The sequence below is a fragment of the Ciona intestinalis genome, chromosome 5 (assembly GCF_000224145.3).
Source record: "Ciona intestinalis chromosome 5, KH, whole genome shotgun sequence".
Taxonomy (NCBI): Eukaryota; Metazoa; Chordata; class Ascidiacea; order Phlebobranchia; family Cionidae; genus Ciona; species Ciona intestinalis.
The window spans coordinates 4,327,072-4,351,779 of record NC_020170.2 but is presented as its reverse complement, the minus strand read 5'-3'; the positions used below and the strand labels follow the sequence as shown (position 1 = coordinate 4,351,779).

The window sequence follows — 24,708 nt, the reverse complement described above, 5'->3', positions numbered from 1 at the left end:
TATAACACGGGTGTTCCATTTCATACACTCCGAGCCAGCTTAGAAGTTACCACAAAGGTAATTTTGTGGGTGATTTTTATTTACTGAAGTTCACTGGTGTGTTATTTTCATTACATAGTTGTTCTATAAGAAAATGCTAATGGCACCAATAATAATTTGTGTGGCACCAATAATATCTTCAGCAATCAATTTTTGACCTTTTCTGCCACATGATTTTTTTCTATTTTTGAATGTATTGCCAGCTGCACAAAATGTTGTCTAATTTACAATATTTTACCTTTCATTATCACCTATAAGTGTGTACCCCTCATCGCAATTGAAGTAAACTGAGGATCCATATCTGATCACTCCCCTCTTGGAGAGCACCCCGTTGCTTAGTGGATGATGTCTTCCACATGACACACCTGAACAAATTGATTATCAAAAAACAAATTAACTTACAAAACAAGCTTGAATTGTAAATCAAACAATTGGTAAAGGCTTTATTAACATTTCAAAACTAATCAATACAAAAAGCAAAAATAGCAAAACTTGTAATTAAGTCATATACTAAAAAAAGTTTAGATCTTATACTTACGCTGGCAAAATGGAGGCAGGCCACTCCATGAAGCAGTTTCAAGACAAGTTCGAACACTGGATTCAGCCGGTATGAGCTGGTATCCCACATCACATTCGTATCGTGCCTGGTTTCCAAAAGTTGTTCTGCAAAAAAAAATTGTTGAAAAGTTTGTACAGCTTGTAAATAAATAACTAAGCATAAAAAATGTGTGCCATTTTTACACCTTGTGTAATATTTCTAGCATTAAAATTAAAACATTAGACTAAATTCCTTTTACTTCTTTAAGCTTTATTACAAACACCACTCCTTTTTTTAATAATTTGGTTAAAAAACAAACAGGTTAATACCGATCCATAGAATCTATGCTACCATGCAGTAACATAGGGAGAGATCCACAGTCAACTGGTTGACAGAATGCTGCATGGCTGTCCCAAGCTCCATTTGTTTGACACTTCCTCTTAGATCGGCCCTAATGATAGCAGGTTTACTTTTCTGATCATACAATATATGCTGTTTAATAAAGATGTATTGTTTACTGCACATTGCACAATATGAATGTTTAAAATATTTCCAAAAATTAAAATAAAAACAAAAGGTTAAACTTTATAAAAAAATGATTTTTCAAGGTACAACAATAAAGTTTGTGGTTTATTATTATAAATCAACATTTCTTCTGTTATGCTACCTACAACTTGTTTTCGTTCTACTTCTTAAAATACAATATCTATGAAAGGAATAGCATCGAAACCCTTGCAAAATTACCATAAAATAAATAAGTTCAGCAATTACATACAATAAGTTTTACAACCCAAATTTGTTTAAAAAAATATTTTCTTACCACTAAAGTGTATCCAGGGTTGCATAGGTAAGTGATGGAAGCAGGGTAGTTCAAGTTTACCATCTCAGGACCCAGAAAAGGCTCATGATTCCCACTTACTTCTGTAATCTTACCAAATGTAAGAGGTAGAAGTTGTTCACATGCGTTTGGAAGGCATTGTATACTTGTCGGAGATTTGGACCATATTTCGTTTTGCTAAAGGTAGAATTTTTGTGATCAAATTATACACTTGCATGCAATAATAGTTTCTAAATATGCTATTGTGGAAAATACGTTAGATTTTTGGCACAGTATCATCTTTTGTTAACAACTAAATAAAATTTTCTACAAAAGGTTAAATAAAAATTATTTAAACATTCCTGAAAAACATACAGTTGCAATCATCCTAATTTTAAGTATTAAGTTTTTCATTTTTTCGTGTCATTCTTACATTACAAGCCTGCTTCTTTAATGCAACAAACATATCATTTTTATCTTAAAGTTTAAACCAATCTGTGTTTCATGTACAGCACTTTAAACTTAATGTAAATTTTTTAAAAACAAATTAAACTTTAAAAAAGATGGTAAAAAGTAAATGAAGTGCCAGAAAGTTCACCTGGCAAATAATAACAAGCTGATCTTCAGTTGTTGAAGAGAAATGATAACCAGGATCACATCTTATTGTGATCTCTCTTCCAAACGTCACTCCACTGCCATCAGTGGTTGCTGTGTTGAAAGTGTGTATTTACATGTATATATAGTTATTAATAATCTTTTAGTGGCTCATCTGGTATGAAAAATTGAATGCATTCTCAACGTTTCCTCTGCCATTCGTAAGACTTTTTATAACTTCTTTTTTTCATACCAGATGAGTCGTTAAAAGATTATCTACATTATCCCAGGTAGCAGAAATAACAGAATTTATATGTTGCTGCTACCGAGTCTATAAGTGTGAAAGAGTTCTAGTGTCAATTGTTTGTTTTGTAATCTTAAATGACAGATGTTCGTCTGTCATACCGCTAAGCATTAATAGGACTTAAAATACCAGTATAAATAAGTTCAACAAATTAAGCTATAAAAAATTCTGTCATATTTACCATGGGGAATTGGTGGTATTTCGCTACACACTACTGGTGTGCATCTGAAAGTAGGCAAGCTGAAGTCACCATGGGGTCCACAGTCAACAGTGGCTGCATCACCCACAAGGGAATGACCAGTAGAACAACCATAGGTCACTGTATCCCCATATTCATATATATAAGATGCATCTGTAAAAAATGTCTGGTTTAATAACATATTTTCTTTTTTGAAACAATGGTAAAGATCATGTTATTAAAACAATGAAAAGAAGGAAATGAACAGCAAAACAACACTTTTTAAAACATGCTATGGATAAAAAGTGTGAAGGAGAGTGTCAATTAAATAGCTAGCTCTGCACCCAATACTGCGTTTATGAGTAAAATCAACTATTTGTTATATTTCTTCACTAAGAATCGTTCAACTTTATGAGCACCAGAGCAAGGTCAGTTTCGCGGAATTTATTACAAACCGATTAAGGTTGTTTTACCTCTAAGTGTATAAGCATTATCTACTGCCGGAGCTTGACCACATGCTCTTGGTTCACATGTTGATTCAGCTGTCCATTGCCCTTGCTCTGAACATTCCATGAAATCTGGACCATTCAACTCATACCTGGTATTATCACATAACATTGTTTTTATTTACCTCTTTGAAAACAATTGCTAATATCATGATATTTTAAGAACAAAAAAAAATTCTGTGGGTTATGTAGATGAAGGCCACATCCACCAAAAATGGATAGTGTGCCATACATTTATGGCTAAGAGACTAGTGCGAAATAGTAAACCTAATACAAAATTAAGTATGTCAATTACAGCTATATTTATAAGTGTAAATTTATTAAGAAAAAAAATTCCAAAACACATTCCTACCCTTCATCACACAGTATATCAGCTACATCACCAAACACATGTTGACCAATTGCATAAGTTTTGATGGTAGCATGTTTAACCACAGGTGCAGGTGGACAAGGTACTGGGTCACATGTGATGTGCTCTATGTCATGTGACCAGGTTCGATTCGCCTGAATGAACATAAGAAATGGCTTTTGAAAATATGTTTTGAACAGCAACACAGGTAAAAGTTATAAATTGTTATCAAAAAAGTAAAATAGAAAATTTTGATCAAAATTTCAGCAATCACTTATAGACTATTGGTACTCGATAAAGATTTAAAAAAACGATTAGTCAACACTGAGTAAAAGCAATAATTGTTAAGAATCTTATTCAACAACACACATATGCTACAGGTAGGTATATTGTTTGTAATAAGCTGTCCTTGGCAAAAGACACCGTATAACATAGTTTCAGAACCACTGGTAAACAGCTGGTTTACTTAAATATTGTAGCATGGTGTTAAGAGATAACATTTTACAGATTGGTATAGATAACATAACAGTGTTGCCACATAAAATACTTAAACCACTTACCCCACAAGAAATGGTGATGGTAGTTCCACCATCTGGAAACATGAACCCGGTAATACATTCAATGGTTGAAACATCTCCAAACCTTGTCCCACCCACAACAACATTGGCTGTAAAAACAATGGAAATAATAAAGAACTATTAAATCACCCGTTCCCTAAAACTATAAAAACACTATAAAAAAAAGAGTTTAATCTATTTGTTTAAAATATGGGCTGTTGTACCAAACCTGATCGAAGGTACCATGTTGTAGTACCTAACACATGTACAGTATTTTTCCAAACTAACTCACCCAAAAAAGTTTTACATGGTTTTATATCTGGTAACAGACAACGATGCGGTATTTTAAAGCCCCCTTAGTTTTGTTGCTGTGTACTTACAGAAAAGTAAAGATGGTAATTCAGCACATGAAATGCGATGACATAATGGGTACGGTGTTGAGTATTGACCTGTGCTTGTACATGTTGTTGTGTCACTGCCAATCATTTCATACCTGTATACAATATAACTTGAAATTGTTGGACTATTGTTGATGGAGGGTTAGAAAATAAATATGTTGTATGAAGGCAAAGGTAGTTGGATTTAAAGTAGAGTGTCTTCCCATGTTTTCATAGGGTTGTCCATGTTTTGTCCAGGTTTTGCAAATGTTCTTTTTCAGTGTTTTGCCCAACTACTCTCATAGCCCTACAAAGTAGTAAAGAAGTTGCATTCATTCACTTACCCATGCTCACAATGGTAGGACACAGTAACACCATACACTGCCGAAGTCACTGATGTGTGACCATTTTCGACCAATGGCGGTAAGGGACAAGATACTGGATCACATGCTATATTGTAATCAGTAAACTCCCCATTCTCCAAACACATTTGGAATGTCTCAACACTTCTAAAGATGTACCCAGTCAAACACTCGTATTGCGCACTCATGTTGAATGTGTATGTCATAACTGTAAATTAAACATCTTTTAGTAGCTCACTTGGTCATCTGATTTAAACGTAAATACAAAGAAAAAAATCAGGATGATGTACCAAATTTTCAAAAAGTCACCAAAATATTTTAAATGTTATTTCGCAAGCGTACGTTTGAAGTTTTAAATGAAATACAAGAGAAAAAAGAATTGTAATAAAAAAATATAACTTTATGTTTATTTTTGCAAAAATACAATCTTTCTAAACAAATTGTCCTGTTTGTACATATATTGTTAACGCTGGTTTAATTCAAAAATACTTATTTATACAAGACCACTCTTACCTGGAACTCTTGCATTTTCCACAATAGGAGCATTCCCACATTCTACTGGGTTACAAAGTGGGGGTGTCGTGCCCCAACTACCATCACCCATGCATGACAGCTCATTTAAACCCTCCTGCACAAAATTAACCAAAACTATTTAATACGAAAAGGTGTTTTTTTCACTTTTTATATTATGGTTTATGTTATTAGAGCAACAGAGATAAGAATTCACTAAAAATGTTAAATAGGCCCTCCTACTAAATTATTGGTCACTTATAATCACTCAAATGACTGTTGGCATATCTTTATCTATCAAAGGCTATTTACTACTTGCTGGCACAAATTTTCACCTTTCCATGCGCTAACATTTTTCATTCAATGACCAAATTTGAACCTCAACGAGCATTTAAAAATTTCTGAAGTAACCTAATTACTGATAAATACTATTCAGTTTAAATTACCTTGCACAAAATTTTAACCAATTCCATTTATTGGAAAATGTAATTTTTCTAGTTTTTTCATTATGTTTTAATGACAGACTTTGTACCTCAACACACAAACCCCTGAATTAACTTAATTACCGATAAATAGTATCCACGGTTGCAAAGATACTCCACAGCAGAACCAAAGTGCAGACTCAGAACATCATCATCTCCAGCAACAGTAGTTGTCCTTGCTCCATTTAACATAGTTGTATCAGGCCTCTCTTTTACATTAATGTAGCCATGCTCTAAAGGCTGCAGTGTATCACATGGTACCGGGTTGCAAGAGACTGATGTTACATCATTGGACCATGTGCGGTTGGCCTGTAATATACCACATTACACAGAAAGGTAAATAAAATAAAACATTGAAAGTTTATGTTGGGACTACCACAGCCAGAACCCATAATTTTCGCTGTGGCATTTTGGTAAATGATTTTATTTTTATGCTAGTGAAAGTTGATGATTGTGGTCTTACTATATTTTGATACATAACTTATGTAAGAGTTGTTTTACTTCTGTACAAATAATGTTTAAGTTTAAAAAATTAACACATGCTATAGGTAAAAAACATTTAAATTTAAATATAATATTTTTATAGATTTTAAGAGATATATTTTTCGTTACTTGTAAATGATATAAGTGAGCTACAAATACAATGTACCTGGCATGTAAATTCAACATTATTGTCTCCTATGTTAAGTTCATACCCATCTTTGCAAATTAAAATTCCTGTTGTCAGATACGTGGTACCAGACAGATCAATAATACCTAGAAATTTGATAAAATAAAATTAGAAAAAGGTCAAAAGTGAGTTACACATATACGTTACATAAACCAAGGATCTCATGTAGACATGCATGGGCAGTCTGGGTATAATTGTAATGGAAATAATCTAACCTAAATAAATGACTAAATGCATCTTATTTACCCTTGCAGCAACGTCAACCTTTCTAACACTGGTGTTTTGTTTCATACACCTTATGTATGCTTAAGTTACAACTTATAAGACATTGTTGGTGATTGTTAAATTTTAGATCCTTCACTATTATTTTACCATTGAACACAGGTGGAAGCTCTGGGCACTCTACAGGTCTACATGTTATAGGATGTGATGTAAAACTTCCATCTGCTTGGCACAATCTGCTATGTCCATTGATAAGACTCATTTCATATCCTATGTCGCATGCATAGCTAACACGCATATTGTACGTATAGGTACGTTGCTCATCTGCAAGAAAAATAAAATTTGCAACATTTATGAATTTGAAATTTAAGCATTTTTACACCAAGCAGAGTTGTACCATGCAAACTAAATAATAATCTGAATTCCATAAACTTAAACATTTTCTCAAAACAAAATTACACATTACTTGTCAAAAAGAGTAACATTGTTTTTAGTATGGAAAAAAAAACTATGGTTTAAAACTGATTTACCAAGCACATTCCCATTTTTAATGATTGGGGCAGATCCACATTCCACTGGTTGACAAACCGGTTGAGCTGTCCACGTTCCATTAGCATTACATACAACTATTGATAGACCCACCAAATTGTATCTACAATGTAAAGCTTAAAAAAATAGTTCTGACTTTTATACAGGTATAAAGTTTTACACCAGAATATTTTTGCCCAAAAATAAATCAGAAAAAGAATCTAAAATGATTAAAACAATATATGTTAACTTAACTTTGACCGTTTAATAATCTTCTCACATATAATAGATTTAATAACATTTAAACATTCATAAACTCACCCTTCACTACATGAGTAAGTTACTTCATCATTAAAAACACCATGATCACGTGATAGAGTACCATGATCGATTGGATGAAGCATTGGGCATTCAACTGGCTGGCATCGGACAGTATTTGATGTGAAATTGAACTTCCCATGACCTGTACACTCCATCCAGTTTGAACTGGTAGCAAGTCGATACCCTTCATTGCAGTTAAATACAATTCGTTCACCAAATACTACACCATTGGAAGGATCTGCCAAAAAATATTTAAGGTATTTAGTTCGTTTTGCATAAAAAAAACTTTTTTCGTCCATTCAAACATTTGTGTGTATTTTATCTACAGTCTGTATTATCATACCATTAATGGTTATTTATCTCTTTGAATGCAGTAATGGAGATCAGTCATTACTGTGGTCATTTTACATTCCACCTTCATGTCCATTTTAATGTTGTTATTTTTTAGGAACAAAATGATTGAGTTTTATTATTTTTATTACCTATGGTTATTGAAATATATTTGCAACCCAGTGGTCTATTCGATAATAACAGGTTAGCACTAGCAAACTACTGTGCTAAGCACATGATGTAGAATAGTGATCAACAAAAGCAACTTTATATGTGCTGTTTCTGCAGGCATATCTTTAAAAGAGAGATTTTCTGGCAATGTTTTGTTTGGGGTTATCTTACCTGTCACGAGTGTTGCGTGTTTGACACGAGGAAATTCTTGGCATGGTAATGGATCACACCTTGGTAGAGGAGATAAGAACCCACCAGGACCACACGATATTGTGTCATGACCAGCCATTTCATATCTGAAAAATTAATAGAGTTATATATTGGGAAATTAAATTTTATTGTTGAGTCCTTTCTGATCCAATTATAAAGTTGATTTCCCTTTTTATTCAAAATTTATTCAACATAAGTTTATCAATGTAGGTAGTAATAACAGAAATATAATCACATATATAAAGTATTGTCATTTTATGTTCAATATTTTTTATAGACTAATAGCATATTAGTACCTATAAATAAAATACCAATGTAGTTTAATACCCAGTTTGTAACTCACAACAAACCCCTCTACACTTACCCGAAAAGACAGCTGTACTCAACCTCGTCCCCAAACAACAACTCCCCAGGTTGGAAAACAGAGTTTGAAACAAAAGGAGCAAGTCCACATGATTTTCTATGGCAGGAAGGAGGTGGGGTGGACCAATGACCTTCAGCATTGCACAATGCAAAACTTACACCAACCATTCGATAACCTATGTATTTGTTATGTGAGAATTAGTAAAACAAAATTGTTAGTCATGATTTTTATCCTTGCATAGCAATATTTGATGAGTTATAACTCAGATGTTTTTATGCTCACTATACATGGTGGCTTTAAAAACATTGTGCCTGCACTGGAAGTTTTACTACTGTGCAAACAATGAATATCAACTTTATTACAAAGTATTGTATTCAAAACAGCTATATATAATATTCAGTTTAAAGAAGTTTTACTATGTTAAGTAATGACACCTGCCCGCATACCTCTATTACACGAAAATACCACTGCCTCCCCAAAAGTGTAGTTTCCTTGTGCAGTATGGTGGCCATTATCAATTACAGCAGGTGGTCTACATTTAACAGGAGAACAAAGAGGGCAAATTTCTGACCAATTTCCACTTGCTTCACAAGTACTCAGTGTACGATCAGATATTGTGTATCCAGGTAAACAGGTGTAGTTAGCATGGTCACCATATTTTGTTCCAGTGATTTCTATAATTTTATCAACAACATGAATTTAAACAAAGAAATTAATAAATTTGACAAGGTATTTAAAAAAAATGGGTGATAAAATATTAATTGTATAATCATAAAGCAGCTTAAATAAAAGCACTCTCATTATCAGCAGTGACTTTATAAAAAAAATGTAGTCAAAATTGTATTGTATAGCCACCATAAATGCACCCAATAGGCAGGCAGACACATAAGGTGTTATATAATCTTTACACAAATACTCAAGCTGTTAGAAAAACAGTGAATCAAACACAAACAACATGTATTATTGTAGCTAGTCTAGTAGATACACTTACCAACTAAGCCAAATTCGACATCAGGTGGTGTTTCACAATCAACTTTTTTACAAAGTAAAGTTGGCATAGACCAATTACCATTGGCTTGACAACTTATAGTGTCTGAATCATCTACATAACCTTCATCACACTGATAGCTTGCTAGGTCTTGGAAAAAGGTGGTATTGTCTGTATGAAAATATATAAAGCATGTTAAAGTGATAAATAAAATATTTAAAATTAATATATATATAGTTTCAAATAGATAGAATGCAAACTTAATAACAGTGGTATGAAAAACTTAATTTTTTTGCAAAAACAATTTTGCAAAGCACCAGTTTTCAATCAACATAACACTTGTGCTGTAACTCATCATAGATAGAAAGTAGGCAATCTTTATCACAGAATTACTTACATACAAGAACAGAATTAGGCAGTTGAGCTGGCACACCACAAAACACAGGTAAGCATATTGGTGGTATCAACAAACGGTCAGATGTACACCGTGATGTACTTTCTCCAACCATGTAGTAACCACTATTACATGCATAGGTGACCTCATCCTGAATAAGAGTTATTTAACCATCAGAATTTTGAGATTAAATTATTATAGGTCGTAACACAAAAAAGAAAATTTTATAAGAAAACGATCAAAATCTTACAAATTCCCTCTTTATTTACTAAAAATGCTAACAAAACATGTAGCCTTGAGAGCTAAAATAAATCTAGAACAAAAATTAAACTATGTATTCTCACTTAATACAAAACTGGTGTATACATTGATTCAAAAAGGTAGAAATATGTGACAACTTTAAGTATAATCCCCATTTATGAACTTACATTGTAGAGGTAGAGCAACCTTTTAGCACCAACAACTACACCATTGTTAACAATAGGGGCCTGGCCACAACTGACACGAGCACAACCTGGACGTTGAGAGTTTGCCTCTTGCAATGTAGAACCTGCCATGAATGTTCTATTTGCTGTGCAGATGAAAGTAACCAGTGATGTAGCTTCATAACCCTCATCACAAGTGTAAGTTATAGTGCGACCAAAAGTTGTAGAGTTAGCATTGAAGCGACCATTTTGTCTGAAAAATGTCATGATTTTATTAACATTTGAATCCCACGTTATGTTAATAGCAGTGGGTAAACATTTGAACAAGCAGAGTGTTAAAAACCGAAGGTTATCACTTAAATCTTACATATCAATAATATGGTGGTTTATCATTCGCACCTCACATAATGTTAATAATAAATGGTTGTCGATTAAATCTTACAAACATTATGTTTATACTCACATAGTAGGTGCTGAATGGCAAGTAACAGCTTTGCATGATATAAGTGGACCTTCAAACTGGTTATCCACCCCACACTCCATGTAGTTATCAAATGGATTGTGAAGCTGGTAACCAGGATCACAGCTGTACATTACTATGTCACCGAGTTTGAAGCCAAGAGATGGTGGTGGCATTTCTTCAAGAGAAGAAATAGAATGAATCTGTACATCTGGAGGTAGAGGTTCTGAACCCCCAACATCACTATACGGTCCAGGAGGAAGTGGCTCATCTGATACTACTGGTGGTGCAAAGATTGGCATATGCTCTATTGTGTAAAAAGCATGTTCTATTGCAGGAGGTGGGGAACAAGGGGCAGGCGCACATACAGGAAGCTGTGACCAGGTTTTTGATGATGTGCAAGTAGCATTGGCTGTGAGAAGTAATGTTTTATAAAAATAGAAAATAGCATTGAATGAAAAAAGAAAAAAAAAGCAACACATATTTATATAATTAGCAGTGGTTCGGTAAATGAATTATAAAAAGAAGGAAAATAATACATCAAAAATTCTACTCTCATTTGTTATATTCTTTTTAACTAATTGCTCCAATGCTACAGTTATTAACCTGTTCTCAAAATTTTTCCACGCAAAAAATATTTACTAATTAGAATTAATAAACGCTGTGATAGACACTCCATTGGGTAAAAACTATTATCATAAAAAACAATTTACTAGGTACCATTTCCTTGTATCAAGTAACCTTGTATACACATAAAAGTTACTATAGATCCAAATTCAAAGGGAAGTCTTTCGTATTTGTGACTGTCTACAAATCCATTCTCTATTGTGGGATCAAGTGGACACTGTACACGACTACACGTCCCCGGAGTTTCATAATGATGAGACCAAACACTTCAAAAACAAACAAAATCACTTATTGCGGCTACCATTGTGGACATATGTGTCATTTGGTAGGACACTTGCTGGAACACGGTGGTCACTTATTTGTTAAATTGTCAGGCATACATTATAAAAAATCCTAAAAAGTAACAGTAAAACGCCATAAAAGAAACAATGAAACGCCATAAAAGTCTATAAAACAGAACACACAAGTTATAACAACTTCCATTGCCTTGCTATACCAGGATACATACAGTAAAATCACTCATTCATTCAAAAATTGGAAGCACCTACAGTACCCTTTAAATAGCTGTGTTTTTAAGCTCAACTTCACAAAGCAGCACACCAAAACTGTTATGCATAAAATACAATGTATATAGTTTCGAGTGGATAAAATGTCATACTTACTTGTTGTAGACACATTTTGAAATGCGGGATGTATGTTTTGACTCATAACCTTCTATGCAGTGAAGTGCAATAGCTTCATCAAAGTCATAAACATCTTTTTTTGGCCAATAGTCGTCACCATGTGGCACATAAGAAGGTTGTGAACAAGTTATTGGAACACATGGACTGAACTCATAATCCCATAACCCACTACTGTTGCACCAGTGTATTTGTGAAGAAACGTATAGGAGATTATATGGGTTGTAAACTAACTTATTTCCTTCCATACTGTGTCCAGGGTAACAGGTCACTTTAAGTGCATCTGCAAACTTGAATGCTGAACTATCATTAGGTTCCTTTGCCATGACTTCAATGGTGGCATTCACAACTTCTGGCTCAACACAAGACACTCGTTCACAGATAGGGAAAGGATCTGGGCCCCAACTGTAATCTGCTTGGCATTGCATTATAGGGTTGCCAATAAGTTCATAACCAGGTTCACAGGTGTATTCCAGTGTTGAGCCAAATGTATTGTTAAACATGTTTGATCTTTTAAAGAAGTAAAAAATAAGATGGTTGATGCTAAAGCATTTGGCGCATGATTACAAAAAGTTTTCTAAAACTTCCTTTAATAAGGCCTGTTTGCTTGTGTCACAGAAGCATGTCCAATAAATTTTCAAATTACTGTTAATACAGCTCATATATGTTCTTCGCAATATTAATTAAAGCCATTCAAATGGGACTTACACAGAAAACTCGACATGTTCTGGATCTGAGCAGTTCAGAGCGGTACAAACTGGTATTTCAACACTGTCCTCATTTTCCCAGATGCCATGAGCATTACACTCCATGCAATACCTTCCAATAGCACAGTTTGACATGCTGATTTCATAACCTGTAACATATTATTCAGTTTTTTTGGTTCATGGTTTAGAAACATTAAAATTTACTATAAATTTGAATATAACGGTGACAAAACGTCTGGCCTTGATATTGCCAACAAAAAAAATCAGAAAATACAATATGTTTTTCATACCAGATAAGCCATTAATACATTATTTACATTATGTCTGGTGGCAGAAGTAACAGGATATTGATAACATTATACTATACAAACCTGGTATGCATGAATAAACAGCTATAGACTGATAAACAGTATTTGTGAAGTTTACATGACCATTCTCAATAATAGGAGTGGGTTCTCCACAAGGAACTGGCTGGCATTCCAATGCTCCAGCACTCCATGTACCATTTTCAGTGCATTCGGCAGCAAATGAGGATCCTGGTATTTATGAAGCAGGTCAAACTTTACTTTTTTTAAGGTTTTGAATTAATTAAAATAAATTATAAAAATACGAAAAACTAAATACAGCAAAGTGCATTTTCTCATTTCACCTAAATTCGAGATTTTTAACAACAGCAGAATAAATGTTTAATTTGTACACTGAACGCATCACTCTACATACCTGGTGTTCGCTCATAGCCATTGTAACATTCATACACAACAGAATCATTGAAGAGTATTCCAGTTTGTGTTTTAATTCGACCATTGTGTGGCATAACAGGTTCACCACAGGATACAGGAGCACATACTGGTGCAGGCAAATCAAATGTAGCATCATGTGTACAAGTGAGAGTGCTAGCCCCGGTCAAAATATAACCTGAAATGGAAGTTATAAATACATAGTGTGCAACTGTTGCTGCAAGTCATAATATAAATATAAACCATGGTACATTCAGAGGCAACTAAACTAAAATCACAACGTGCAAGAAGTATTTGTTTTTCTTTCAATGCCACTTTGTGGGATTCCTAAACGCATGCCGCCTTGAATAGAAATAAATAAGTTTTCACCTGGGAGGCATGTGTATGTGACAGTGCCCGTGAAAGTAACTTCATGTTCATTTTTTCCAATCAAGACATGATCTTGGCTGTGAGCCACTCGTGGTGCATGATCACAGCTCACGGGAGAGCACATAGCGGCGCCATTACTCCATAACCGATTCGCTAAGCAGTGTATTATTGCCTCTCCCTGAAAAGTTAGTTAGGATTGCTTAATTTTGTGTTATGACTATAGTTTGCTCTGACTTTCTATCTTTTATCGTTTGTATAACCAAATGTACACACTTTACATTTTTAAGAACATTATTTTCCAAGTTCTTAACACGGAACTCCCTTATATAGAATAGTAAATAGAATTACATCAATTTGGAATGAACTTATCATTTTTTCAATAATTGTTATCCTCACCTGTAATTCATAGCCACAATCACATGAATACTGTACTGTGCTTCCATAAGTGAAAGTCCCGTTATATTTTCCATTGATTATTAAATCAGGATGACCACATGACACAGGCACACATTTAGGTGAGTCAAAATTCCATTTGCGATTTGATTGACAGGTAAGGATGGGATTTGAATTAGGGGTGAATTCATAACCTTCTTCACAAGTGTAGTTTACTTGTTTCAAGTATGTGAAACGGGAAGCCTTACCGGACTGCTGGTCATGAGTTCCATGATGTATATTGCTGGGATAGCCACATGAAACAGGGGAGCAGGTGGGTGGTGGAGATGACCATTTTCTAGTGGACGTCAAAATAGAAGTTTTAGCATTTATATTTTATTCTAGATGGGTCCTACAACATGACATGCATTGGGACCTAAGTATTAGAATGTTGGTCAATTACCATTTCATCATTTAGTGAAGTTCCTATCACAAAAAATACAATGTGGTTTTACGGACCTTGTAATTGCTAGTAAAACATTTTAGGTAAGTTTTTGGAATGGTTAATAAATTAGTCAGCACATTATTCGACTTTAAATAGTATGTATTGCTTATGTGTTCCAATGTTCAATACCATCTTTATATGCTTACCGGTTTGCTTTGCAGCCAAGTACAGCATGGCCTATAAGATCGTATCCTTCATTACACAAGTAGGTAATGTTGTCTCTAAAATTGTAACTGGTACCCAATACTTGAGAATGCAGTGGTACAACAGGTTCAGGGCAAACAATAGGCAGACATGGGTCAGGGTGTGTTGGAAGCCATGTCCCACTTGCAGAGCATGTTAGAAGTTTAGAAGGGTTGGGTTCTTTGTGCTCAAATCCACTGGAACAGTTGTATATAGCAGTATCTTGGTATACGTTGTGGGCGACACCACCTATGGAACAGATATTTAGATTAGATCATAAATCTAGACACAAAATGAACTAAATATTCACACAAAACCAACTCAGTTACAGAATGTTGAAACAGTACTGATTAAGGGGCTGTAAAACAGTTGAAACAGACTTAGTTGAAAATACTAAGTGTTAGAGGTATGGCGTTCAAGAGATATATTAAAGTTTACTTTAATGGTATTCTAAGAGTTAGAGAATATTTTAAATCTTTATTGCAATGTTCTGAAAAAATAAAATAACTCTTATCCACAAAAACTCTTATGTTACTTGGTGGGTGATAATTTTTGGTGGATTTTTTCATTTTTTTATGTATGGCTGATAATTTGGACAACCCATTAGGACCACGGCGCCGGATTCTTGGAAAAACTAACTCTGCATGTACCTGATGGTGATGTAATTCTGTATACAGAGTGTAGTATGGAGGGTGGTGATCCACATGGTACCCTCTCACAAAATGGGTGTGGGGTGGGACCGAATGAACCATCTTTCAAACATGTAAGAACGCTTCTACCTGCAGGTTTAAATTTAAAGCTGTGAAAAATGTAAAAAACTCTTGAATAAAAAACAAGGAAAATTCAAATATCTCACAAATACTTATGTACTCAAAAACTTAGTTATCTTACATAAACTTATCTTAAATAAAAAAGTAAATTTTTTCTTGTGTAAACAATCAGGTATTGAATAAAAGGTATTAAACACAGTGATAAATGAATAATCATACTGTTTATACAACACGTCCATAACTAAATAAAAAGGCTAATCTTTATATTTTAGGTGAGGACACGGTTATTTTTATTTTATATATACTCACCAACAAATCTGTAGCCATTGTCACAGATGTATGCAACAGTATCTTGATAGAAAAAGCTGGTGTCACTGTTCACAGGTGTTCCATTCTCAATTGAAGGAGCATTTCCACATGGAACTCTTTCGCAAGTTGGCAATATTGTTAATGGTGCAGCTGGAAGTAAAAAGTATGAGTGAATATATGGCTTATTTATCTTCGCATGGTAGGGTAAATTGTAAAAGTCTATGGATTAGCTAGAAAAATAAATATTAAAAAACCTGCAAAAACTGAAGATCTTATTGCAGCAAGTGGAGGTGGATTTGGTTCATTTTCCACTGGTTTGGTAATGCCTGTAAATATTGTTCAGGGTAAAATAAATAAATATTACAATATATTTTACAAACCTGATCCTTCTAAGTTTGCTGAGCCTTCAAGCACTTCCGCTGAACGTCGATTTCTTGTGAAAACTCCTGTATTATTTTGTTAAAGTTATTCATTTAAGCTTTTTTGAATAGTACCTATTATTTTATATATTGTTAAAACCGAAAAAAAATAATTTAAAGTTGAAGTAAAAAATAAATGTTTTTAACAAATTTGTCAAGTTAAAAATCTGTGACCAAAAGTTGTATTTCACATAAAGTAAGTTACATTACATTACATTACCTTCATTGCCAGTTTCTATGCTTGACAATGTAGGCACCCACTGCCTATCTGCTGCACATGTCCATTGTAAACCACCCACGCGATAGTAGCCTTGATCACAGCTATAACTTGCATTATGCTTGTAAGTGGAACCTGAGAATAATTAGAAAGTACAGTTAGATATTTAATTACATGACAAACACAAGGCTAGACCTAATAGGTAAATGACTAACACTTACAATGAAAAATATTTACGAACAATTATTTTTTATAATTTCACACAACTACTAATCTATTATGAATTAGTTTCAATGAATAGTTTGCACTAGGGAACAAGTGATACCCAAGTATTAGATATCTTTAACAAAAATGTTAGTTTCTTTGATTTTTTTGCACACAAGCATATTTTATCTCCACAAACTGTTTTTCTGAATACCTGAATACATAACCATGCCATTAGATATAGCTGCAGGCTTTCCACATGATACGGGTTTACATACAGGTGGCTGTGAGGAAAATTCTTTGTTTGATTGACAGGTGATCTCAACAGGACCATCCAATTCATAGCCATGATCGCACTCATAACCAACCACACTTAAATAGACTGGACGACTTCTATAATTAGTTTGCAATAGATTAGTTTTAAATAGAATGCATTTTTTTAAATAAAAATTCAATTGTTTAAAATAATATTTTTGAAGGGAACGTTTAAAAAAATATTTAAAACAAGTAATTTTAGGTTAAACATATTTTGAATCTTAATTTTAAAATTATATTTCAGTTTCCAATGTATAATTTACCCTGCGTTTCCAGTTGAGATTTTCCCGTTTAATATTTTCTTTGGTTTTGAGCATTTGACGGGCAAACAGTCAAAATCACTTGGGTTTGACCATGCTCCAGTTTCCATACATTGGTACACTGTATGAAAGACATCACGCGAAAGTTCATACCCCTCTCTACAGGAAATGCGGAAATCTGAGCCAAATGTTGTGGCACCAAACTCGCAGTTGGCTGTTAGAAAAAATAGTTTTAATATATTTCTGCCAAAGAAAGATTTTCTTAGTAAATAGGAGGGTAAATGGTTATCCTTTATTTTTAATTAAACAGGAAATATTGAACTATAAACATTAAGACAGGCTCAGCTATTCTAATGTTTTATAATTTGTAACTAGCTTATCTATACTTTTTCTTCATTTTCAATGCATATTATGTGTCATTTACATTATATAAGAGTTCATGCTATTATAACAAATTTTCTTTAAAATTTTACAGAGGATGGCTAAAATTTGTGCTGTCAATGTTTGGTATGTAGCATTCACAGTATAAGAGCTTGTGTTGTAACAAATTACCCTGTACAGGACATGGGAGTGGTCCACAGTCTTTTGCTTCACAAACTGGCAGCGGATGAGGTCTCCATGTTTTATCTTCATCACAAGTTAAAGTTGTAACAGATGTGTCAGTCATTTGATATCCTGGGTCACAAGTGTAGTTCACTGTTGACTGGTACAACTGGGAGTTAGTCATGTGACTTCCATGCTTGATTTCGATTGGCTCTTCACATGAGTGTCTTCTACAGCCTGTTGAGTCAGCTAAAAAAATAGGATGTTTTATTAAAAAAAATCATGTTTTATAGTAAGACAAAGATCTTCTGACAATTGTATGTTTTGTGACATAAAGGGCCCAACATTGTAATAAGTTGCCAGAAGATTTCTTTCATACTTATATTAAACCAAACAGCAACAACGTATACGAATCATATTTGCTGTTTTACAAAAAAAATATTAATACATTTGACTAACCAGTAATTATATCCACATTCATAGATTGCCACATCTTATTTGCTGCACATAGAATTGTAATTGATCTGACATTGTCAGCAAACTCATATCCCGCATTACAAGTTATAACAGCTTGCTGGTTAAAAGTTTTCCCAGTAAACACACAGGAGGCAGGGTGATCACACAATGGATCAGGGCAGACTACTGGTGTACAACTTGGCACAGCAGACCACTGACCAGAACCCTGTATATAAAAACTGTTTAGGAATCGTCTTGTTTAAAGTAGCAAATTAATTGGAATTTCTACAGTTTTTTTTAAATAAGTAAAAAAATTATCCAACTAACAAAATTAGAAAATTCCCAGAGCACTTCCAAAAAACACAATTTTAACTTAAACACAACATGGTATACACAAAATATAAATCAAATTTCGAAAAAAACAAAATTTTAAAAACACCCAACTTTTCTACCTACCTGACATGTGATGGTTAAAGACTCAGGATTTGCCTCATACCCCTCCAAGCAATTGTATCTGACACTATCCCTGTAAACATGTTTGCTTTTTGGTGGCACAGTTTGTACAATTTGTCCATGTTCTATCTCACTGGGTGGAATAGAACATTCAACAGGTTGGCAAGCATTGGATGGAATAGCAGGGCTCCATGTTCTTTCAGAAGTGCATTGGGATGTATGGGATAAAGTTTCGTTGCCATTTGCATATCTGGTCAACATACCAATATTTTATTTATGTTTTTAAATGCAGTAGCAAATATCAGATTAATTGGAACAGCGAAAAGAAAGGGAATAAGAAGCAAAATGACAGCTGTTAAAAACATCATTAAATCTACTTTAGTAGATGTATCTGGAAAAAATGTGGCGATTGCTTATTTCATCTTACATAGAGGGTAGATGATTTAACAGGTAAAGATTAACTTAAACAAAGATTTATTAATAAAGATTAACTTAAACAAATATTTTTTATATATCCTAACTTATGTTGTATGCAGTAATAATTTATATTTGAGACAAGAGTATTATTGGCAGAATTATTACTGTGTGATCACAAGAGTTCACACACGTCTTTCAACCTAAAAAGGGAAAAAAGAAAAATTACCTGACAACAAATCCGAAGTCACAGACATAGGTAGCAGAATGCCCAAATGTAATGTCATCATACAGAACGACCAAATGTGAAGTCCCCCTGTTGGATGGTGTGCCACATATTACTGGGTTGCACTCAGGCGGTGGTGAACTAAAAGTGGCTGAGAAGAAATGTTTGAAATATCAATGCAGATGCTGGAATAAAAGCCCTATAGGAAAACCGAAAAAAAATATTTGTTGTAACCTAAACAAAGTTATTTCAGTAACTTTTAAAAAAACATAAAATTAAATTCCTAAGTCGGAATTTTATTTACAGCTTTACAGCATTTTTGACAGAATGATTAGTTCCACATATCCATTTTTTATAAGTTTAGCATGTTTACCTGTGCTTGTACAAAATATCGTAGCATTGCCTTCTAACTCATAACCAGGATCACATGAATAAACAGATGCGTCTCCATACAGCATTCCACTTCCTGGCATATTCTGCCAGGAGCTTTTCTGTATCATGCTCCATTCTCTGGTAAAACAATTATTTATGTTTAATGTAATATGTCTGTTAATGTAAACTGTCTAAAGAGTTGGGTATGGCAATTTAATAACTAAAAAGTTGGCACATTGTATTTTAACTTGGTAAGTGCACATTGCCAGGCATGCCAGAGACATGGGATTTGGACTTGAGTTGGCCAATTAGAGCTTGGTATTTCCCAAAACTACACTATTTCTTAAATTAATTTATAAAATTTTCACTAATTTTTATTTTAACATATAACATTTTTTTTAAATAATTTAAAATAAAACATAATATAAGGTCAAAGTATTACAAACTGTCTATAAATTCTATTTACCCAGATGTAAGTTGTGGTGCATCACCACAAGACACTGGTAAGCAATCAAATAGTGGCTCTGACCACGATTTCGTGGCCAAACAGGTAACTGTAGGTCTCTGGCGTCCATGTAAGTTCATATAGAATCCTTCATTGCATTTGTATACAGCCTGGGAAAGAAGATTAACAGGTAAAATATTTGGTAACCTAACGTCAATAAATATGTAAGCTAACTACTTATAAGGTATAGCAAGCAGTTTTTAAATTTTAAAGTGTTAAGTTCTGTTCTTTGTGTGCTAGTATAGTCTTTGTTTTCTTAAGGTGGACGTATTAGTTAAATATGTGGAATGCTGTTATAATAGCTAATATTTTTATTCACTCATTTCCCTGTTTTACTATTTTCTTTATTATGATTTTTTTGTTATTTACTTGAAGCGAGAAATAAATTGCTTAAAACAACTAAAAATTTTGGAAAATAGTCATTAAACTGCTGGTGTAAATTGTAATATAATATTTCTGTTGGTAACGGTAATATTGTGTTATTATGTTGCAATTCACACTATATATGCCGGTTCCTCTTTAATAGATGCAATACACTTACCTCACTGTGAAAAGTTGTTTCACTTGCACTAAACTGTGCGTGACTGACGTTAGGTGGTGAGCCACAAGGTACAGGGTCACATGACCACTGTCTTGCCGACCATGTCCCATCTTCTGTACACTGTAGTGTGCTAAGTGCTGTGGAGAATTTGCAATTACTTGTATATCGTGTTCATAGACATACACAGTTTCAGATATTTCATGTACCAATCAAAAGAGTGTATTTAGTTAGTAAAACAAACGAGGGACAAAATAATCTGCGCAATCAGTTTAAAAAAAGAAATTTGGACGGTCAGTTAAATGTCTGTCTACTGTAGTTTAAGGCATCAAAAACAAGTTAACAAGTTTATAAAAAGTTTAGAACAAAACAATTTAAAAGTGGGAAAAACATACCTTCTGTTTCATATCCTGTATTGCATGAATATTGCACAACAGATGGATAAAGAGTAGAAGTTATATTCAATACAGCATGTTCAACTACAGGGGGAGGACCACAATCTCTTGGTTGGCAACTTGGTTGTGGAGACCATGTTCTGTCACTCTGACATATGGATTGCATTGGTCCTAAAAAGTAAACTTTTTTTAGAAATAAAACACATTTTTTGGTAAATTTAGAAATACAACTTAATTTTTTTACTCGGTTTATGTTGTAGTTGCTGGAATAAAAACATTCAAATAATTTAAAGAAAGATGGAGTTCTTAAAAATCCTTAAAAATTCTGAGTATCTTCTGGCTATTCTATTCTATGTGGATGAAGTCGCACAGAAAGGCTCGTAGGTCCTAAGGTTTAGGCCGGCGTTGCCAATTACCCTAAAACATTGGTATTTTATATTATGTATTTACCTGTGAGAATATATCCATTGTTATTGCATGAATATGTTGCTGTCTTTTGGAAAGTCACTCCATTTGTTACATAATAACCGTTTGTAATAGTTGGAGGGTTACCACACTGCACAGGAGAGCATGCAGGTGGTAGACCAGAGTAGTAACCCTGAAGAAACATAACTATTTACCAGGTAACAAAGACTTCAGCATCTAATATATCAAATGGAAAACCGGCAATAATATTAAAAAAACCTGGGTCAACAGATTCAATAAAGTATATTTTCTACCAACCATTACATCCCCTTTATTTGATGTACAAGTTAACAGCTCTTCTGAGAATTGTGTCATTTCATGTCCCACGTGGCACTCATAGCTAACTGTAACCCCATGGGTGTAATTCCGATTTATATGAATGCCATTTTCAACCACTGGGGGTAAAGGACAAGGAGTTTTTCGACAAAGTGCCCGTCCAGTAACTGAAGGTCCCCCGGGACCATTTTCACCAAAAAATCTCCACGTGCGATCAGCAGAACAACGGGCAGTTACGTGACCACTGAGATGGTAGCCTGTTGAAGGCAAATAAAAGAATCTTTAGTGAAATATAGCATTGCTAGTTTGGCTCTAAAAAGAAATTGTGCCAGTGGTAACAGCCAAAAGGTTCTTTTACTGGGAAAAGATTAGAATTATGGGGTAATGGGCCAAGCCGAGCCTAAATCTCAGGACCCGTGACAAGTCACACTGTAAAACCTCACTCACATTGAAATTCAGTTATGTTGAAACGAGTGAGTAATAAAAAACACAATGGGTTAGCATACAAAAATAAAAAATCGATCATTCAAGAGCATTACCTTGATCACATTCATACATGACCATACTTTCGAAAACTTGACTTTCATTATCATGTCCACCAAGCTGGCTTGCATGCCTAATGTTAGGTGGTTGACCACATGATACAGGCTTGCATACTGGCAACTCATGACTCCAGAAGCCATTATCCATACATTCAAGTACGGTGTTGCTGACAGGTTCATACCTTTAAAAACATAATTTTTTATAATGTTTTAAATCATGTGTTGTATAAACAGTCTAAAGTTTTAAAATTGTGAATAAATGATGATTATAAAAACTTTAAACAGGCAATTGTGTCATCTACACAAGCTAATTTGTTGTTATTGAAATGGACCAAAGCAGCTGTGTTTTATGCAAATAAAAAATACTTTTTTTAAATAGTTATAAGTTACATAAAAGGCGAGGTATACCAAACGGCTGAGTTTAATGTAAAAAACATTAATGATAAATCACCCATTATCGCATATGTAAATGATGATGTCCATGAAGAGATGACCGGTTCCATTGGTGCTTGAATGAGCAACACCTGGGAGCATTCCACAGTCTTTTCTCATGCACAGTGGTGGTGGACTAAGCATGTAAATAAAAAATAATAAAGAAAGGCTACAGTAAACAATATTCCTTAAACTTAAGCGACAATAGTTGGCAAAGAAATTTCAGCTGTATAAAAAGTTAAACACTCATATGTAATTACCGAATGATTTTTACAACTTTTAAAACCTGTTAGGGTGTTAAAAGCCGAAAACCTAAATGAGTTTGCATAAAATATTATTTTCTAAAGTTAAAAACCAAACAATACCAAATTTGTTCTATAAAGAAAGTTATGTGGGATTAATGACGTAACTAACTTACTTGGACCAGTTTTGTAATGCTGTACACTCAGTTACCACTGTACCACTCGGTATGTAACCACTGTTGCAAGTGTAAGTGATTAAGTCTTCATACTCAAGGTAAGGTCTTGGTGGTAATGACTCCATTAATATCTGTAGAAAAATAGACCAGTTTGTTGTTAGTTTTCTCACAAAAATAAAAATATACATTAACATTTACAGCTGTGGTTTTGAGTGATAATGTTATAACTGCATTATCCTCATAAAATTTCATTAAATTTCCAAATGACAAATATTTGGTCTAGTTTATGTAATGTTTTAAGTCTTATCAGTTATACATTATATGGATACACACATGCAAACCATACACCACATACCTCTCCATTTACAGGTGAATCAGGGAATTGACATTTAACTCTAGAACAAGTTGGTGGGGGGGTCCACAATCCATTCTCCTGTAATATAATTTGTTTACTGTAATATAATTTGTTTACTAACTATGTAAATAAATGAACGAAACTTATTCACCCTTGCGTGGCAGGGCAAGGACAACACGTGTGTTCTGTTTCATACACCTCGGGCCAGCTTTCGAGTTACCACCAATGTAACTTTGTGAGTAATCATTTTTTTATTTGAGAATTTTATTTGAGAACAAGTATGGTATGAGTTTAAGGTAAACTGTTCATTACAAACTTACTAATAGAGTTTATTTCATCATTATTTACCTTGCATTCTACCATGGGTAGGTTAAAAAGTGAAAACTCATATCCTGCATTACATTCATACACCACAACAGTTGTGTAGGTGGATAAGAAGCCATCCCAGTTAAAATCAGCATTTGGTACAAGTGGTGGGGTGCCACAGTCAACAGGAAAACACTCGGGGGCATCACTTGACCATAAGCCATCAAATAGACAGGTGGAGTTGGAACTACCAAACATAAGATGGCCAATATCACATGAGAAGTGAACAGTTGATTGGAAATGTTGGCCCATACCTTTAAAAATAGATTTCTGCATTAGACTATTTTTACACAAAATCCCTAAATAAAATTGTAAAACAATTGTAAGTACTGATTTTTGTATGTTTTTAAATGTCACATTTAGTAAAACTGTACAACATTCATGCTCGATTTCAATGATGTGTTTACCATAAACAGTTCCATTTTGTGGCTCCTCCAATGGCCCACAATCAACAGGGAGGCATTCTGGTGGTTCGTCACTCCAAAACCCATCAGATAGACATTCAAGAGTGTTTGGGCCAAACAACTCATAACCACTGACACACTGGAATGCTGCTATGTTTCCAAAGAGAGTTGCTTTGAA

At 33.9% G+C, this 24,708-nt stretch overlaps 1 protein-coding gene across 1 annotated transcript in view; it reads right to left on the bottom strand.

Moving 5' to 3' along the window:
- The window catches only part of LOC100177891 (sushi, von Willebrand factor type A, EGF and pentraxin domain-containing protein 1-like), a 74,887-nt gene that overhangs the window by 3,129 nt on the left and 47,050 nt on the right, over window positions 1-24,708 (bottom strand). Inside the window, exons 56-108 of the mRNA XM_026834727.1 lie at window positions 24,534-24,701; window positions 24,109-24,380; window positions 23,761-23,838; window positions 23,406-23,536; window positions 23,007-23,123; window positions 22,553-22,737; window positions 21,996-22,270; window positions 21,723-21,870; window positions 21,273-21,443; window positions 20,881-21,017; window positions 20,301-20,449; window positions 19,836-19,972; window positions 19,466-19,613; window positions 18,826-19,072; window positions 18,373-18,595; window positions 17,923-18,162; window positions 17,374-17,584; window positions 17,010-17,188; window positions 16,595-16,726; window positions 16,336-16,401; window positions 16,210-16,281; window positions 15,956-16,105; window positions 15,527-15,655; window positions 14,840-15,125; window positions 14,213-14,546; window positions 13,817-13,994; window positions 13,431-13,625; window positions 13,082-13,246; window positions 12,712-12,859; window positions 11,986-12,513; window positions 11,417-11,589; window positions 10,700-11,108; window positions 10,240-10,489; window positions 9,815-9,962; window positions 9,421-9,588; window positions 8,876-9,103; window positions 8,430-8,604; window positions 8,027-8,151; window positions 7,355-7,592; window positions 7,036-7,157; window positions 6,656-6,829; window positions 6,263-6,369; window positions 5,698-5,922; window positions 5,135-5,249; window positions 4,604-4,829; window positions 4,263-4,375; window positions 3,886-3,992; window positions 3,329-3,480; window positions 2,944-3,068; window positions 2,474-2,644; window positions 1,993-2,102; window positions 1,398-1,592; window positions 907-1,028 (exon numbers count right to left, since the gene is read on the bottom strand). Coding sequence (XP_026690528.1) covers window positions 907-1,028; window positions 1,398-1,592; window positions 1,993-2,102; window positions 2,474-2,644; window positions 2,944-3,068; window positions 3,329-3,480; window positions 3,886-3,992; window positions 4,263-4,375; window positions 4,604-4,829; window positions 5,135-5,249; window positions 5,698-5,922; window positions 6,263-6,369; window positions 6,656-6,829; window positions 7,036-7,157; window positions 7,355-7,592; window positions 8,027-8,151; window positions 8,430-8,604; window positions 8,876-9,103; window positions 9,421-9,588; window positions 9,815-9,962; window positions 10,240-10,489; window positions 10,700-11,108; window positions 11,417-11,589; window positions 11,986-12,513; window positions 12,712-12,859; window positions 13,082-13,246; window positions 13,431-13,625; window positions 13,817-13,994; window positions 14,213-14,546; window positions 14,840-15,125; window positions 15,527-15,655; window positions 15,956-16,105; window positions 16,210-16,281; window positions 16,336-16,401; window positions 16,595-16,726; window positions 17,010-17,188; window positions 17,374-17,584; window positions 17,923-18,162; window positions 18,373-18,595; window positions 18,826-19,072; window positions 19,466-19,613; window positions 19,836-19,972; window positions 20,301-20,449; window positions 20,881-21,017; window positions 21,273-21,443; window positions 21,723-21,870; window positions 21,996-22,270; window positions 22,553-22,737; window positions 23,007-23,123; window positions 23,406-23,536; window positions 23,761-23,838; window positions 24,109-24,380; window positions 24,534-24,701 — 9,577 coding nt within the window. The remainder of the gene's footprint in view (window positions 1-906; window positions 1,029-1,397; window positions 1,593-1,992; window positions 2,103-2,473; window positions 2,645-2,943; window positions 3,069-3,328; window positions 3,481-3,885; window positions 3,993-4,262; window positions 4,376-4,603; window positions 4,830-5,134; window positions 5,250-5,697; window positions 5,923-6,262; window positions 6,370-6,655; window positions 6,830-7,035; window positions 7,158-7,354; window positions 7,593-8,026; window positions 8,152-8,429; window positions 8,605-8,875; window positions 9,104-9,420; window positions 9,589-9,814; window positions 9,963-10,239; window positions 10,490-10,699; window positions 11,109-11,416; window positions 11,590-11,985; window positions 12,514-12,711; window positions 12,860-13,081; window positions 13,247-13,430; window positions 13,626-13,816; window positions 13,995-14,212; window positions 14,547-14,839; window positions 15,126-15,526; window positions 15,656-15,955; window positions 16,106-16,209; window positions 16,282-16,335; window positions 16,402-16,594; window positions 16,727-17,009; window positions 17,189-17,373; window positions 17,585-17,922; window positions 18,163-18,372; window positions 18,596-18,825; window positions 19,073-19,465; window positions 19,614-19,835; window positions 19,973-20,300; window positions 20,450-20,880; window positions 21,018-21,272; window positions 21,444-21,722; window positions 21,871-21,995; window positions 22,271-22,552; window positions 22,738-23,006; window positions 23,124-23,405; window positions 23,537-23,760; window positions 23,839-24,108; window positions 24,381-24,533; window positions 24,702-24,708) is intronic.